Source organism: Saimiri boliviensis, chromosome 1 (genome assembly GCF_048565385.1).
Source record: "Saimiri boliviensis isolate mSaiBol1 chromosome 1, mSaiBol1.pri, whole genome shotgun sequence".
NCBI lineage: Eukaryota > Metazoa > Chordata > Mammalia > Primates > Cebidae > Saimiri > Saimiri boliviensis.
Genome location: NC_133449.1, coordinates 52,099,683 through 52,115,930, shown reverse-complemented (window position 1 = coordinate 52,115,930; position 16,248 = coordinate 52,099,683). Strand labels below are relative to the sequence as shown.

Genomic DNA, 16,248 nt, shown 5'->3' with positions numbered 1-16,248 from the left:
GGAGAAGTGAACCCCACAGAACATAGTCCCAAAAAAGGGGCACCAGAAGGGCATAAGGGGAGTAGCTAGGTAGAAAAATCACATGCTCTGCCTTCTCTGTGTCTTGTCTCTGAAGATCTAAAGACAACAGGTCCTTACCCCTGACAACAGGCCTGAAAGAGTATTGCTATCCCCATCTTAGTACTCTAAAGGCTCCCAGAGACAACATGTATGAGAGGAGGGTCTCCCATCCAAGGTCATGGCCATAACAACTTGCAAACCTCAGGTGATGGTGGCCATGGCCCTGAGCCTGAAGAGCTGCCACTATGATGCCCAAAGCTGGGTTGCTTCTAGGAAAGGGCAGGGTCTCTGCTGTCTTCCATAGCAGGGAAATGGGTGTGTGGCCTTGGCTGATGTTTTTGTATTAGCAAACGTGTCAGCCGGACTACAGCAGGCAGGGCTGCAGGCTCCACCTCTTCTCTCTGTGGGGAAGGCAGACAGGGAGAAACTGGCAGAGCCTCTCAGCCCTTTAAAGGCCTGTGTAGACTGCACTGGGCCCAGGGCCGCTGCACCCCCGCAGTACAGCAGAACCCCTTCCAGGTTAGCAAAAACATCCTACACAGCACACGCATTAGTGGGAGCATTAATGGAACACAGCAAACGTCTGCAGAAGAGCACCCCCATCCGGAACACTTACATCCACGTCCCCAACAGCACCGAGGAGAGAGAAAAGAACATTCTGTTAGAGAAGGGTCTTTGGCACTGAAACTCACGCATGTGTGCATACTCATGCACACACATCCATCTACTCAGACACACTCACATACACACTCACATGCACACATGCTCGCTCACTTCCCATGCTCTAAACATCAGGCAGCTCCTCCTGCTCTGATCAGTACACTGTCCAGAGGCCACACTCAAAATGCAATTCTCTCTCTCTCTCTCTCTCTGTCTGAGAGGACAAAAAGGATGACTGCTTTTAAAAATTATGTCCTACATACTTGATTTTAAAAAAGGGGGAGGGACACCTCTATGACTAACCACAGGCAGTAATCCAGAGTTCAGTTCCATATTACCTAGAGGTAGGCAGAGAAAAAAGAAGGGAGAGATAATAATAGACACATAGAAAAAGAGAGAGACATGCAGAAAACAATAGCGAATCAGTTGACAAATGGGACAGGAACAGAGTAAACGTGGGAAGAGAATGTTCTGGCATCAGAGATGTGCAGCTTAGAATAGAGGCTGCTGCCCTCTGGGGCCTTTAAGCTCTGTCACTGCCCTAAAAGGCACTTAGCAGCCTCCAAAATGTCTCCTTTTCCCTACCCCCATCATGAATTAAGTCCTGAATTTACAACTCCTAGAAAAATGTTCCTGTCTGCTGGGGGCCCTGGGGCCCTGCGTGGCCCCAGAGGTAATCTGAATCTTTCCAGGCTTTGGCCTGAGTGAGCCCCCACTGTGACAACATTTCAGGGGACCAGGAGGAAAGTGTCCCCAATACCTGTGAAATCCTCTTGCTGCTTAAGAGTCAGCCTATAGCCCTAAGTGCAAGACAGACCTCCCCCAACACCATCTGCCTTCACTGCATAACGCAGTAGAGACTGTCAGAGCTGGGAGGGACACCTTATGGAGGGGGATACTGAGGCCTGCAGAGTGCAGGGGCTTTCCCAAGGCCTCAGAGGGAATGGTGTAGACCAGTCATCAGAGGGTTCCTTGCATGCAGACCTCAGAGACAGAGAGGACTCCAGAGCACAGGTGTAAGAAGCCCTTGGAGAGGCAGAAGACCAAGAAAGGAAGGGCTGGGGCAAAGGCTTCCAGGTCTTGAGGCCTCCACCAGGCCTCACCTGCTTCTGACTGTCCAGCAGCCCCCATCACAGCAGCTCCCAACCCACTCTGGGATGAGGAACCAGAACTTGGACACTGAATCCTGGACACACTCTTGTGCATGTGCAGCCTTCCAGAGCTATTCAGTTCCTACAGTCATCTACAGCGCTATTGAAATGCACTTGAAATGCACTGGAAACACTGTGTCTGATCATGAAACCACCAGGTGTCATGGCAGGAGAGGGCTCTGAGAGTGGCACAGAGCAGTGCCAGGGAAAGAACGGAGGAGGGGGCAGCCGCTCTCCCCAACCCCCAAGTGTCAGTCTCCAGAATTAGAGGCTTTTGGAATGGCTCATGGAATTTACAAACTCAAAACTGCAGTGTTAATAGACAGAAATCCCTGTGATTGTCTGGAACCACTGGGACTGCAGGATAATTTCCCATGAACTAGTATGTCCACCAGGCCCGCATCTAGTGCCCGGTGCTAGAAACAGCTGCACCCAGCCCCTTCATTTCCAATTTGGACCAGGGGGCCCCATGGGGACACGGGGTTAGAGTTAGAGCTGGGCTAGGACACTGGTCTCCACCTGCAGCCCTGCTCAGGACTCCTCTGTCAGTTCACTTTAGCCTATGGCCTCCCGAATCCCCAGCTCTTCTTGTTTTTTTGGTTTGGTTTGTTTAGTTTAGTTTTGTTTTGAGACCCAGTTTTGCTCTTGTTGCCCAAGCTGGAATGCAATGGCGCTATCTCAGCTCACCACAACTTCTGCCTCCTAGGTTCAAGTGATTCTCCTGCCTCAGCCTCCTGAGTAGCTGGGATTACAGGCATGCGCCACCTCGCCCGGCTTGTTTTGTATTTTTAGAAGAGATGGGGTTTCTTCATGTTGGTCACGCTGGTCTCAAACTCCCAACGTCAGGTGATCTGCCCGCCTCAGTTTCCCAAGGTGCTAGGATTATAGGCGTGAGCCACCATGCCTGATCTGACCCCTGGGCTCTTCTATAAAGGACTTAAAAAGCTGAACTCTGAGAGTCTTAAAAATAAAGCAATGGTCGGGTGTGGTGGCACATGCCTGAAGTCCTAGCTACTCCGGAGGCTGAGGTGGGAGGATCGCTTGAGCCCAGGGGTTCTGGGCTGTAGTGCACTATGCCAATTGGGTGTCCACACTAAGTTCGGCATCAATATGGTGACCTCCTGGGAGTGGGGGACCACCAGGTTGTCTAAGTAGGGGTGAACCAGCCCAGGTTGGAAACAGAGCAGGTCAAAACTCGCGTGCTGCTCAGTAGTGAGATCGCGCCTGTGAATAGCCACTGCACTCCAGCCTGGGCAACATAGCAAGACCCCGTCTCTTAAAAAAAAAATAAATGAATAAAGCAATGGAGGCAAAACAGGCCACTTCACACAATGCAGTTTCCTGTCCTGCTTATTGCCAATGTGGGAGGGGCATACCATGCCTCCGTGGCACCAGGGCTGGAACGAAACTATACTGGGCACCTTGTGTGCCTTCCTTCCTCCCCTGACACCAGCCAGCAGGCTGCAGGCCAGGCATGGCCCTCTAGCCTTCTGAGCCTAGGGCAGCTTCTCCATGGGGAGCCAGGCAGTGAAAAAGGGGCACTGGGTAAGTCCAGCACCCTCACTAGTCCCTAATGTGTCCAGTTAAGGATAGGCAACAGGTGGAGCAGGTTATGGGCAACCACTAGGTGGCTGTGGCTCCAACAACCCATCACTCACACACTGGGAAGGCAACAGCAGGAGTCCCTGTCCAGAACCGGGAGACCTCCCCTCTCCCTGGGATATCCTGGCTGCTCCAGGCTATCACCACCACCACCAGCATCACCATCATTACCACCACCACCACCATCATTGTCGTCATCATCATCATCATCCTTCCCAGGATTATTATGGCCCTTTCATGGCCACTTTCACAACAGCACAGTGAGGTCAGGAAGCAGGGATCTCATCTCCATTTTAAGAGGAGGAACTGAAGCTCACAGTGGTTAGGGGATTCACACAGTTGCACAGCTAGTAAGTGGCAAAGCAGGACCAGGGCTCCCTTGGCTGCACCAGGACCAGAAACCCCTGGAACTTTAGGACTTCATCATTTCAGAGGACCTTAGTAAGTCCCTGTGTCCTTACCTGGAGCACAAGGAAGTGTGACTCTGTTGTGGCTTTTTTTTTTTTTTTGAGACAGGGTCTTGCTCTGCCACCAAGCTCAAGTGCAATAGCACAATCACGGCTCACTGCAACCTTGACCTCCCAGGCTCAAGCAATTCTCCTTCCTCAGCCTCTCAAGTAGTTGGGACTACAGGTGCACACCATGCTTGGTTTTTTGTTTTTTTTTTAATTGTAGAGATGAATTATCCCTATGTTGCCCAGGTTGGTCTCAAACTCCTGGGCTCAAGCAATCCTCCCACTTCTGCCTCCCAAAGTTCTGGGATTACAGGCATGAGCCACTGTGCTCAGTGACCCTGTGGTGGTTTTAAGATATCTCTATACATTCTTCGATGCTCCTCCCTTCAAGAGGTGGAGATTAATTCTCCTCCCCTTGAACATGGGCTAGGCTTAATGACTTGCTTCCAACAAATAGAATAAGGCAGGAGTGATGAGTGTGACTTCAAAGCCTAGGACAGAAAAGGTACCCTGGCTTCCTGCCTGCCCTCTCTCTTGAATGGCTCACTCCAGGCCAAGCCGCTTGCCATGTTGTAAGGACACTTAAGCAGCCCTGGAGAAGCCCATGAGATAAGGAGCCTCCAGCCAACAGCCATAAGAGCACTATCTTGAAAGTGGATCCTCCAGTTTCATCAAGCCCTCCAATGACTCAGCCTGGGCTGACATCTTGACGGCAACCTCTTGAGAGACCCTGAGCCAGAACCACCCAGTTAAGCCGCTCCCAAATTTCTAGCTCACAGAAACTGTAAACTACTGTGTTTGCTGTTATAAAGAGTTAACCTCCTGACCCCTCCCTATGACCATGCAGCTGAAAGGGAGCCCCAGGGTCAGGTGCCCGCTCCTGGTTAGAAGCTCTTCCTGAGTGAGAGCCCAGCACACTGCGGAGAGGCTGGCTGCTTACTCACCTTTCCGGGTCCTGCAGGTGGAGCAGCAGGTACACACTGTGGGAATGGGGTGGGGGCACCATCAGTGACATTCCCCCTGGGCAGGAACCAGCCACAGGCAAACAGGGAGGCCCTGGAGAGGTATGGGGATCCCAGTGTGTACAAACTAGGGATCCCAGGAATGTGGGTCTCTGTAGAGACACCAAAGTGGGGAAAGAGTCATCTCAGATTCAGTTTCCTCTCAGGTGCAGAAAATAACCTCACCTGGACCACAAAGTCAGTCCTTGCACCCCGCAGGGAAGGCAGGAGACAGAGTCAAAGTTTCCTCTGGGAGATAACTGCAAGCACCCCTGCCCACAGCCTCCTCCTCTCTCCGCTTTTCAGTTCAGAATGTCCCCCAGGAAACCTCCTCAGACTCACCTCTGAACCCCAAAGTACTTCGTGTCTGGGCATTTGCAAAGGCCTAACTGGCTGCTGCCTTGTACAGGCCACTGGTCTTGGTGTACATTGGGCCTTGACATAGGGTGCTCACTAAATACATGCTCATTGAATGATTCCAAGTCCATGGAAGGCTAGGATCATTCTTTCAACATTTCTTGTACCCTTCCTGGTGTCCAGTGCTAGGCATTCAGTGTATGGTATCTGACTACACACCTCTCAGCTCATTCTGCAGAGAGGGCCATGTCAGTCCCCACCCGCCCTGACCCTTTAAGCAAAGAGGAAAACTTCAGGCAAGAGAGAGAGGGTCAAGCCAAGTGCACTGCCCAGCCTCATTCTGGCTGCTGAAAGCAGCAGGAGAGAACTCCTCTTCCCTTTCTCCAACGCCCAGACCCTGTGTCCTCAGAGCACATGTAGAGATCTCTTGTGTGCCAGACATGTGGTGGGTATGCTGTGTGGGTGTTTCCAGAGGGAAGCACAGAATCCTTGTCTGCCAGCCAGGAGCTTGCAGCACTGAGTGACTGTGCAGGGACAGTCTTCATGCCCCTTTCTCCCACCCTCATTTGCAGCATCTTCCTTCTTTTCCTGAAGATGCAGGAGGTCATGTGGATGTCCCTTCTCAGCTTACAGCAAATGGTCTGGACTGGTTCATGGGATCCTCCTCACTTTTTTTTTAGACACAGTTTTGCTCTTGTTGCCCAGGCTGCAGTGCAAGGGTGTGATCTCGGCTCACTACAACCTCTGCCTCCCAGGTTCAAGCAATTCTCCTGCCTCAGCCTCCCGAGTAGCTGGGATTACAGGCATGCGCCACCACACCTGGCTAATTTTGTATTTTCAGTAGAGACAGGGTTTCTCCATGATGGCCAGGCTGGTCTTGAACTCCTGACCTCAAGTGATCCACCCACCTCGACCTCCCAAAGTGCTGGGATTACAGGCATGAGCCAATGTGCCCAGCCACCCTCCTCACTTTTTATGTGCCTTTACATGACTTTTATTCCAACACCCCACTCACATTCTCCTTCCTCCTCAAGGAGTGTCAGTTTTAACATTTTAATATGCAACTTTTTGTTTCAACATGTTCTTTGTATAAACTTTGTATTGTTACTTTGCATGATGGGCATATATTTTTATTGTACATAAATTGCTAGATAAAATCTCATTCTGTTTGTACTTTTCTTCACCTGGCATCACGCTTTCAAGTTCCACTGTGTGTACATGTAAATCTGTTGCTTCCAGCGGCTGCAAAGGATTCCACAGGGTACAGCTCCCACCTCTCTCCAGGTTGTCTTCAACTCCTGCCACCTGGCCAGGGGTTTGCAAATTCTCTGGTTTGCTCTCCTCAGAACCCTAAGCCATAGGCTGAATAGAGATTATTGGGCCTTTTTTACAAAGAAGAAAGCTTAAGGGAATCCGGTCTGTCTTCTGTGCCAAGGTCAAATCCTATGGTAGCGTCTGCCTGGGTTCTGAGAGAAGTTCTGAGGCTGAATTGAGGCTCAGCAGGAATGAATGCCATGTCTGCACAGGCCTGGCATCACCCAGCCAGGATGAAGTCTGGCCTCCTTCCCTCTTCTGGGGCCCTTTCTGGCATCTGAGGCCCACACTGGGGGCTGAGCTGGGAAGGGCTTCCTCTGCTAGACTTCCTCCCAGGCACGTTGACCTTACTTGAGGATATGACAGCCCCCAGCCAATCTTGCCCCATATCCAGGCCCAGGCCACCTTTCACCTGTCTTCCTTTTTGAGATGGCTTTTATTTTAGGCTCCAGAACAGTTGGGAAGAGTACCACACTGCCCCTGGCCTCCCTGCTGGGTTGCACCTTTCCTCTTTGCCCGCTATGGTCTTAGGTGCTGAGGCCAAGTGGGGCGGCAGTGAGGAGGGCTGGGCATGGTGAAGCACAGCCGGTCCTCTTGCTCCCCACTGCCTCCTTGGGGCATGGCAGGGACATCACCATCTCTGCTCATGGAGAGTGGCAGAGCCAGCACCAAAGCAAATCATCCCAAATGCTTTTCTACGTGGTGCTGGGCTGGGAAGATGCTCCAGGCCCAGAAGACACTCCCATCTCCCTGCAGACCCTGCCAGCTTCTGGCGTTCCCAGTTCTGAGGCTGCCCCGAATAAGTCACCAGCAGAGGTCTAGGCAGGAAGCCAGCAATCTGGGGCTGGGGGCCTCAGCCCAGTACACAAACTCTGAGCCTGCCTCCTCCACTAGGCTCACCTCTGTAATGGCAATGCAAACTCTTGGAGGCAAAGGGACCCCAGGGCCACCTAGGCCCACTTCCTAGCCAAAGCAGGAATCCCTCCCTCGAACCTGACCATCCAACTTTGGCTTGGGTCCTTCCAATGTCAGGGATCTCACTACTTCCCAAGATGGTCCATTTCTCTCCTGGACACTTACAGCATGACAACACGCCCTCTCAAAACAGACAAATTACAACAAGAACGATGATAACAGCTACTGTGTATTGATGCCAGGCGTGACCATAAGCACTTTTACATGGCTTATTTCATTTGAATCCTCACAACAACCCTACAAAGGGGTGTTATTCCTTGAACAGATAAGGAGTCTGGGGTGCAGAGAGGGTGCAGCTTGCCTGGGTCATGCAGTGAGCAAGTGGCTAGCCCCCTGGAACTTCACCCCACTGGTTCTTGCTCTGCCCTGTGGGTTTCACTGAACTGAGGCCCTTTTTCCATTTAAGGGGCAGTTTTCACCTGAGGCTTGGCAGACGATGAGCTGATGCAGTAGGGAGCTGAGACCTAACTCTGTGTTGTACCCCTGTTTCTGGGGCAGTTTCTGGCAGATCAGAAGCTCTAGATGCTTGACAAAACCTGGAAGGTTGACGAGTGAGTGGCGAAGGGCACTGGCCTGGGAGTCAGGAGGCCACGCTCTACCGCAGCCCACCATGGGTGACCCTGCACAGTACCCTTCCCTGCACCTCTGTCTCTTTACCAGTAAAATCAGTGGAGTTAACGGAAAGATCCCTGAGTCATTCCCTGCCTGGCCTTTTGCGATTCCATCCCTGCCCTGCTTTCAGCTGTGACAGGGTTAAAACATCTCCCAGTAGAAAAACCACAGTCTTCAGACCTGTGAAGGGCCAAGGAGACACTGCTGACGGGGAGGGAAGGAACGAAGCCCTGAGCTGCACTTGGCTCTGAGCATGAGTTGTCATTCCGAGGCAGCCGCAGGCCTCAGGCCTCCCTGTCCATGTCTAAGACCCCTGAGAATCAGATGGGGTCTGTCAGGACATGGGGCTTATGGCCCAGGTGTCCCCTGCAGGCTGCACCTTATAGCACACAGTCACAGGTGGCCAGACATCTGCCTTTATAAATTTAAGGGCCAGGCAGCCACCAGACATACATTATGGACATAGATTCCAAAAGAGTGGCTTGATTCCCACCCCTCCAACCACAGGGAGGCAGAGGTGATGATCGAGAACTGTCCCCCACACCTCCACCATCAGTCCTGGGCAGCTTCTGTGCTCAGCAACTGAGAGTCAAGGCCCCTGTCATCCTCCTAAGGAGCCGCCTGTAAAACTGTGTGCTCCTAGCCCATGCCCCTCCCTCCATGAGCCTGAAACCCACACTGGTGGATCTGATGCCGGGGGGTCCCAAATATGGCTACTACTGAATGAAATCACAATTCTGGGTCTCACCCCAGACCTACGGAAGCCTCTACAGATGGGCCCAGGACTTTGCACGTTTAACAAGGTCCCCAGGTCACCCCCAATGCCAGCAACCCCATGATGGGCATGTGACACCAGAGTCAGACATTGGAGGCAGAGCTGTGGTTACTGTAAGGTCCCGGCCGGTATAGGAACTACAGCTCAGAGCTAGCATGGCCCTTGGTATGCAGAGGCTGTGGGTGGTGTGAGATGCATGAAGGGTCAGAGATGAGAAGAAGACAGCAGAGTGAGAAAGAGAACAGGCAATTTTCAGGCAGGGAAGGGGGCCCGTGAGAGCAGTAAGCCCCGGTGAGAAGACAGCACTCAGGTGTCAACAGGCACGCCTCCCTGGAGTCTGAGAAGAGGACACAGAAGACTCCCAGGGCCCAGGTCCTGTTGTACCTGCTGCCTCCAGGCTTGGCCTAGACCAGGCGTCCCCAGACTATCGCCCGGCCCGCGGGCTGCATGCGGCCCCCTGAGGCCATTTATCCCGGCCCCCGCTGCACTTCAGGAAGGGGCACCTCTTTCATTGGTGGTCAGTGAGAGGAGCACAGTATGTGGCGGCCCTCCAACAGTCTGAGGGACAGTGAACTGGCTCCCTGTGTAAAAAGTCTGGGGACGCCTGGTCTAGACACTATCCTCCAACTACCCCCAATTCCCTAAGCAATCAGATAGAGGAGCGGGGACCCTTTGGTACAGGTGACCTAGCCCTTTGCCTGATCAGAGTTGCCAGGTCAGCTTCTGGCCTGACCTGAGGGGTGCTCGCCCCTTGGCTGACCTGGCATGATCTGATGGACACCTCTGTTGATGGCAGGTCCATGGGGCCAGGGCCAGGCTGCACGCCACATGGTAGACTGGGCCTCTCTCAATGAAAGCGAGGCCCAAGGAGAGGGAAAGAGGAAAAGTAAAGTGACACCTACCTGAGCTGCTAGCGCTCTCAGAAGCACTCCTGGACATCTTGGGCTGGCCATGTTTGCCGCTGGGCCGCCCAGACCCTGGTGGTGGGGGGCCTGAAGGAGCAGGGGTGCCATCTCCCCTGATGGTGCTGAGGTCCTGCATGCTGAAGCTCCGCAGTCTCTCCGATAAGGCACCTTGTCCCTGGATACAACACAGGAGGGGCACACATCAGAGGTCCTGCTCCACAGGTCAGACTCAAAGGCCAAGAGGGAGCTCTGACGGTCAGCAAGGCAGAGATCAAGACCTAGATCAACTCTGCAAAGGGGCAGGTGCCCCAGGCCTAGCTGCTGGAAACACAGAGAGGGTCAAACCCCAGAATTTTCCAGTGCCTCCTCTGGGGCTCAGCAATCACTCCTTTGGCTCCAGGCTCCCTCCTTGCCCTCAGATACTTCCAAGATGATCCGGCACCTCAGACAGACCCAGGGCCAAGGGCATGACTACTGCCTGCAGCTCCTACTCCCTCCAGGCCATCTGCTGTTTCTCTTGCTTTACATAAATAAAAATCCGCATGTATCTGTGTTTTTCTCAGTATGTGAGAATCTGGTCAGGGAATTAAAAGCTAATATTCTATGTGCTTAGTTCTTATTATTTTCAAAGGACACAAAATGCAGACAATATTTTTTTAAACGTTTGACAACAGAAATTTCTTTTATCTGTATAGCATATTATGTCTACAAGGCACATTTACTTCCACTGATGCATTTCAGCTTCATAAAAGTAATGAATCAGGAAGGAAAAAAATGATATTAAAAAACTCTTGCTGACTATAACCATTTCATATTCTGAGGGAGACAGAGAATTAATCTCAGGGGGGAACTGTTCTTTTGTTTAGGAAAGCAAGATCAATGCATTTTACTTATGAAAGAGCAGCTCCTCTCTGTCTGGATGAGAATGTGTCAGAGTGAAAATGATCACAGTGAAGGCTCAGGGATGGTGGCATTGCTTTAAGTGTGCCTCAGGGGCTGCAGAGAGAGGCTAAGGAAACCTGAGAGTGGGAGGAGACTGGGGCAATTGAGAACTGGGCTAGGATTTGGAGCAAGAAGTGACAGGCAAGTAACTATCAGGCAAACGAATGAACTCCAGCATCTTCAGAAAGAAGGAAGCCTGGAGGGTGTGCAGGCTTCCCTTGGGTACATGGCACTGCAGTGGCATGGGAGAGGTATTCTGTGCCACTTGGATAATGAAGGAAAGAGTGGTCTCAGAGATCTGGGGGACTTGGGGACAATATTGCACAACAGACAGAACCAACAAATCAGCACAAAATCAATTCAAGTCGCTGACAAGAGGACTGTTGGTGAGATTGATGAAACAAGCAAGGGCCAAAACCATTGAGTAAGAGGTTTTCAGAGGTGAGAGAAAGGTTTGGAAGATTTTTTTTGTTTTACATAATAAAAAAAATAATAAAAATGAACCAACAAAGCACAGCAATTCACTGAAGTGAAAGATCCAGATAGGATCAAGGAGCAAATGCAAAATGAGTTCATTAAAGGGAAACAAAAGGGGTTTGCAGGCAGGTTTGGAAGAAATGCCAGAAGAGGCCAGGCCTGGTGGCTCATGCCTGTAATCCTAGTACTTTGGGAGGCTGAGGCAGGAGGATTGCTTGAGTCCAGGAGTTCGAGACCAGCATGGGCAACATAGTGAGACACTGTATATAAAAAAAAAATTTTTTTTTTAACTAACTGGGCACGGTGTATATGCTTGTAGTTCCAGCTACTCAGAATGCTGAGGTGGGAGGACTGCCTGAGCCCGAGGTAGAGGCTGTAATGAGCCCTGATCACACCACTCCACTCTGGTCTGAGTGACAAAGTGAGACTCTGTCTCAAAAAAATAAAAAGAAACAAAGAAATGCCAGACTAAAACCAAGATGCATTAAAATATGAAATAGAGCTGTTCCCAACCTACCAAAGATACAAAAAATCATGTCACCAGGAAACTAACAACAAAAACACAAAGAAAACTATTTAAATAATCAAATAAATACAATTAGTAGTGTAAATACAGGCCAAGAAGGATATCATGTGAAAAAAGACAGAAATCACCCTGGTTGCCTCTGACACTGCTCTAGAATGATGGTGGGCAAGGGTCCAAGGCCTCACGTCCTCGACAAGAATAGCTGGGTGGTCTTTGCCCACAAAATGACAGCTGGACCAGCCAGCCACCCATTATATAACTCCTTCAAATATAACAGCCAATGATCCATGATTACTTTACTCAGAAGCATTCTAGGTGGCATCTAGAATTTAGAAGAAATTTGGTGATTAAGGAGCAAACTTGATTCTGAAATGAGTGAGAAAATATTCTGCTAATTATAAGTGAGTAACTCAATGTTAGGCTAGTGTTTAGGCAAACCATTCACTGACTCACTCTTTTCATTCATCCTCTCATTTCTTCATTTATTTTACATGTTCAACAATTATCAGATACCTTTTATGGGCAAGACATGGTGCTAGGTGTTAATAGGAAACATCATCAGTACAGCTTGATTTCTGAGAAAGCGTAAAAAGACAAATGTACAGATACAACACAGAGCTGCCCTGCCAGAAGCTACAGAAAGTGAAAACTGAGAACAGTAGTTCCCCAGTCAGGCCTGGATTCAAATTCCAGCCCTGTCATTTAACAGCTGAGTGATCCTCACCTCTCTCCGCCTCAACACCATCATTTGCAGAAAAGCATCCACATGGCTGGCTGCTGGTGTGGATTCAACGAGATTACGTCCTTAAGATACCCATCACATAGCCCAATGCATATTCAGTGTTAAAAAATGTCAACTTTGATGATAATGATGTTGATGTTGTGGCTACTGCCTAAGACACAAAGGTTGCTATTGAAAGCAGAGGTGGGGCTGGGTGCGGGGGCTCACACCTGTAGTCCCAGCACTTTGGGAGGCCAAGGCGGGCAGATCACGAGGTCAAGAGATCGAGACCATCCTGACCAACATGGTGAAACCCCGTCTCTAACAAAAATACAAAAAAAATTAGCTGGGTGTGGTGGCACGCGCCTGTGGTCCCAGCTACTTGAGAGGTTGAGGCGGAAGAATCGCTTGAACCCAGGAGGCGGAGGTTGCAGTGAGCCGAGATTGCGCCACTGCACTCCAGCTTGGCTATAGAGCAATACTCCGTCTCAAAAAAAAAAAAAAAAAAAAAAAAAGAGAAAGCAGAGGTGGAAAAGATCACTTTGGTCAAAAGGACCAGGAGGGGCTTCATGACCCCAAGCAAAAATAAACAGCCAGGGACAAATTCCCTCACCACAGTTCGCCACTTCTTGCACGCTGTTGCTCAGCAACATATGTGAGAGAAAGCAGCAGTAGGCATCGTACATGTTCATTTTAGGGAAGTGCTCCATTCCACTCCCAGAAGCCAACCAGTCTAGCTCCAACATCACTGGCAGTGGCAGAGGTTAGGAAAGAGAGGAAGATAATAATAGCTCAGTATCAAACCTAGGCCTGTGTCAGAGGAAATTATAGTGGTGTATATACAAGACTCTTGAAAACAAATTAGCCCTTGCCTGTCAAAACACTTTGAGATGGCTAAAATCAATATGCCTGGCAGGCACCATGGCTCACGCCTGTAATCCCAGCACTTTGGGAGGCTGAGGTGGGTGGATCACTTGAGGTCAGCCTGACCAATATAGTGAAACCCCGTCTCTACTAAAAATACAAAATTAGTCGGGTGTGGTGGTGCACACCTATAATCCCAGCTACTCGGGAGGCTGAGGCAGGAGAATCTCTTGAACCTGGGAGATGGAGGTTGTAGTGAGCCGAGATCACGACATTGCCCTCCAGCCTGGGTAACAAGAGCAGAAACTCCGTTTCAAAAAAAAAAAAAAAGAAAAAAATCAATATGCCTCTTTCATTTGTAAACCTTTCAGCCCTTAGTCGCTACACAAAATCTCATTCCTATTCACTTCCTGCAAACTCCATTCCACACTGTCAGTTCAGCTCTGCTCTGTAGAATCTTTTTATTCTAGACCATTCTCCTCTGGAAAGAAGCATGAGTTGTTTACTGGTAGTCTGCAAAATGGGGTTCCCTACTTTGGGAAAATAAACTTGGATTCTCCATATTTGGGAAGGGTTAATGCCATAGTCCCCATAATTCCTTGAGCCACATTATTGTATTAAAAGCTCTGAGAAGGCCCATCTGGTGGCACATGCCTGTAATTCCAGCACTTTGGAGGCTGAGGCAGGAGGACTGCTGAAGCCCAGGAGTTCGAAACCAGCCTGGGCAACATAGGTAGACCCCTGTCTCTATTTTTAAAATTTAAAAAGACATCACTAAGTAACCAGAATTATAATGACACCCACCTACTCCTAGACTTCTTGAAAATGATTTTTATCAATTCCAAGACATATTTTTCATCTCTGAAACTGGGGTGGGTCTTACAATTGCTGCTGCCCTGACATCATTGTCAATGCTTATACATAGGTGTACTTGGTTGTTATTCTCCCTGGCATAACTAGGCAACTGAAATCCCTGAGTGTTTAATTAACAAACCATTTAAGAACTGCTTGAGAAAGGAATATGAATCTCAGTTGTCTAACACATATCTCACTGACACCTTCTGGTATGATCAAGAAAGTGGCAGCATCAAAACTGGCATGAATGAAAATCCCAGAAACAATAGCTTGACATCACCCAACACACTGGAAGAAACAGAGAATGATACGGCATGGTCATAAGTGGATATTGACACGCTGAGCTGAATAGTAACTCAAGACCTATGAAAGTGAAAAAGTGAGGTTACAAAGATCTTAATAGCCAGGTGTGGTGGCTCACGCTTGTAATCCTAGCACTTTGGGAGGCCGAGGTGGGTGGATCACGAGGTCAAGAGATTGAGACCATCCTGGTCAACACGGTGAAACCCTGTCTCTACTAAAAATACAACAATTAGCTAGGCATGGTGGCACGTGCCTGTAATCCCAGCTACTCAGGAGACTGAGGCAGGAGAATTGCCTGAATCCAGGAAGCGGAGGTTGCGGTGAGCCGAGATTGCGCCATTGCACTCCAGCCTGGGTAACAAGAGCAAAACTCCGTCTCAAAAAAAAAAAAAAAAGAAAGAAAGAAAGATCTTAATAATTTATTGTGCTAACGTGTTCCTTTTAATGTACATATAAAAGTGACAAAAATTACATCTAAGAGTCTTTTTAATAAGAAGAAATAAACATTCTAAGTGAAAAAACAGTGTCCTAACTTAATTAAGACATGATGCACTTCTCAAAGGAGCTTTCTCTACTCATTCCAGTTCCCTGTAATATGCTGTCACTACAGCCTTTGAGCTGTCCTTCTCTCTTGTTCTCCATACAATGATATTTAAGTATTGCTATTGTCTGTTTTATTCACTATTGCAGCCTTGGCATCTACCACTCTACTTGATACACATTAGGGGTTAAGGAATTGCATGAAGGAATGTTTGACCATTTATGGAGCTGCCGCCTGGGTGAAGTGTGACAGTGGGAAATCCCTACCCCAGCCTGATGCATCAGCCAGGGTCCCAGATCTGAAAGAGCATCCTGCTGAACAAGCCTTGAGATGTGTCCACGAGGAGTGTATGAGAAGTATCGGAGGATTGTGGGTGCAGAGAACAGAGGGCATACAGTGGAGAGGCAAGGTGTCCCAGAGGAGACTGTGATTGAACTTGGGTGGGTGGAGGACTTGGTGGGGTAAAGATGGAGACCAGGTGGAAAGAGAAGGAATATGTGTTAGTATTTGTCACCACTGAGAGCGGCCACTTCAATCCACCCCAAGTAGGTCTTTGCAGTTTTGTCTGCTGAGGAGATGGGGATCTACTTAATACCTCGTTCATGGCCAGGGATGTATCTGAATAGCAGAAGTGCCTGCAGAAAGGCTACATGATTTCTTCTTTAACAACCATGCCAGTGGAAGGCAGGGGTAAGAGTGAGGCTTACTCTTCATTGGACACTCTCTTTTGTCCTTTTAGAATTCTGCACCAAGAACACGCGTTACTTTTAAAAAATCAGTACAATTTAATTTTCAGTAACACCCACAGCACTCTCTCAAGGCCACCCTGAAGACCACACTTTGTGAATATATAGTGTGCATGATGCTGACCAATGCAATAATAATAAAAAAAAAAAGACACAGGAGTAATTAAAAAAACAACAACAGCAACACAGAACTAAGAAGGAGTACATGGTATCTCTAGAAACTAAATGAGTGTTGAGTCCTTGATGAGGGCCTCTTTTCCAGAGGGACACACCAAGTCACAGGGGAAGTTTCCAGCAAAGCAGGAATTTTAGCCCAGCTCACTTGACACAATATCTAATGCCTGCTACTGAGGGCAATGACAATAAAGACAAAGGGTTTTAGTGAGTCAGGAAATTGATAACAGAG

At 49.2% G+C, this 16,248-nt stretch overlaps 1 protein-coding gene across 5 annotated transcripts in view; it reads right to left on the bottom strand.

Annotated features, from left to right (window-relative positions):
* REEP1 (receptor accessory protein 1) overlaps positions 1-16,248 on the bottom strand; it is a 123,070-nt gene that overhangs the window by 8,917 nt on the left and 97,905 nt on the right. For 3 of the 5 annotated variants that reach the window (XM_074397272.1, XM_074397275.1, XM_039476247.2), the window contains exon 6: positions 9,865-10,042. In XM_074397272.1, coding sequence (XP_074253373.1) covers positions 9,865-10,042 — 178 coding nt within the window. Of the gene's footprint in view, positions 1-4,872; positions 4,909-9,864; positions 10,043-16,248 lie in introns of all 5 variants that reach the window. The other 2 variants (XM_039476236.2, XM_039476243.2) reach the window with 1 other exon arrangement.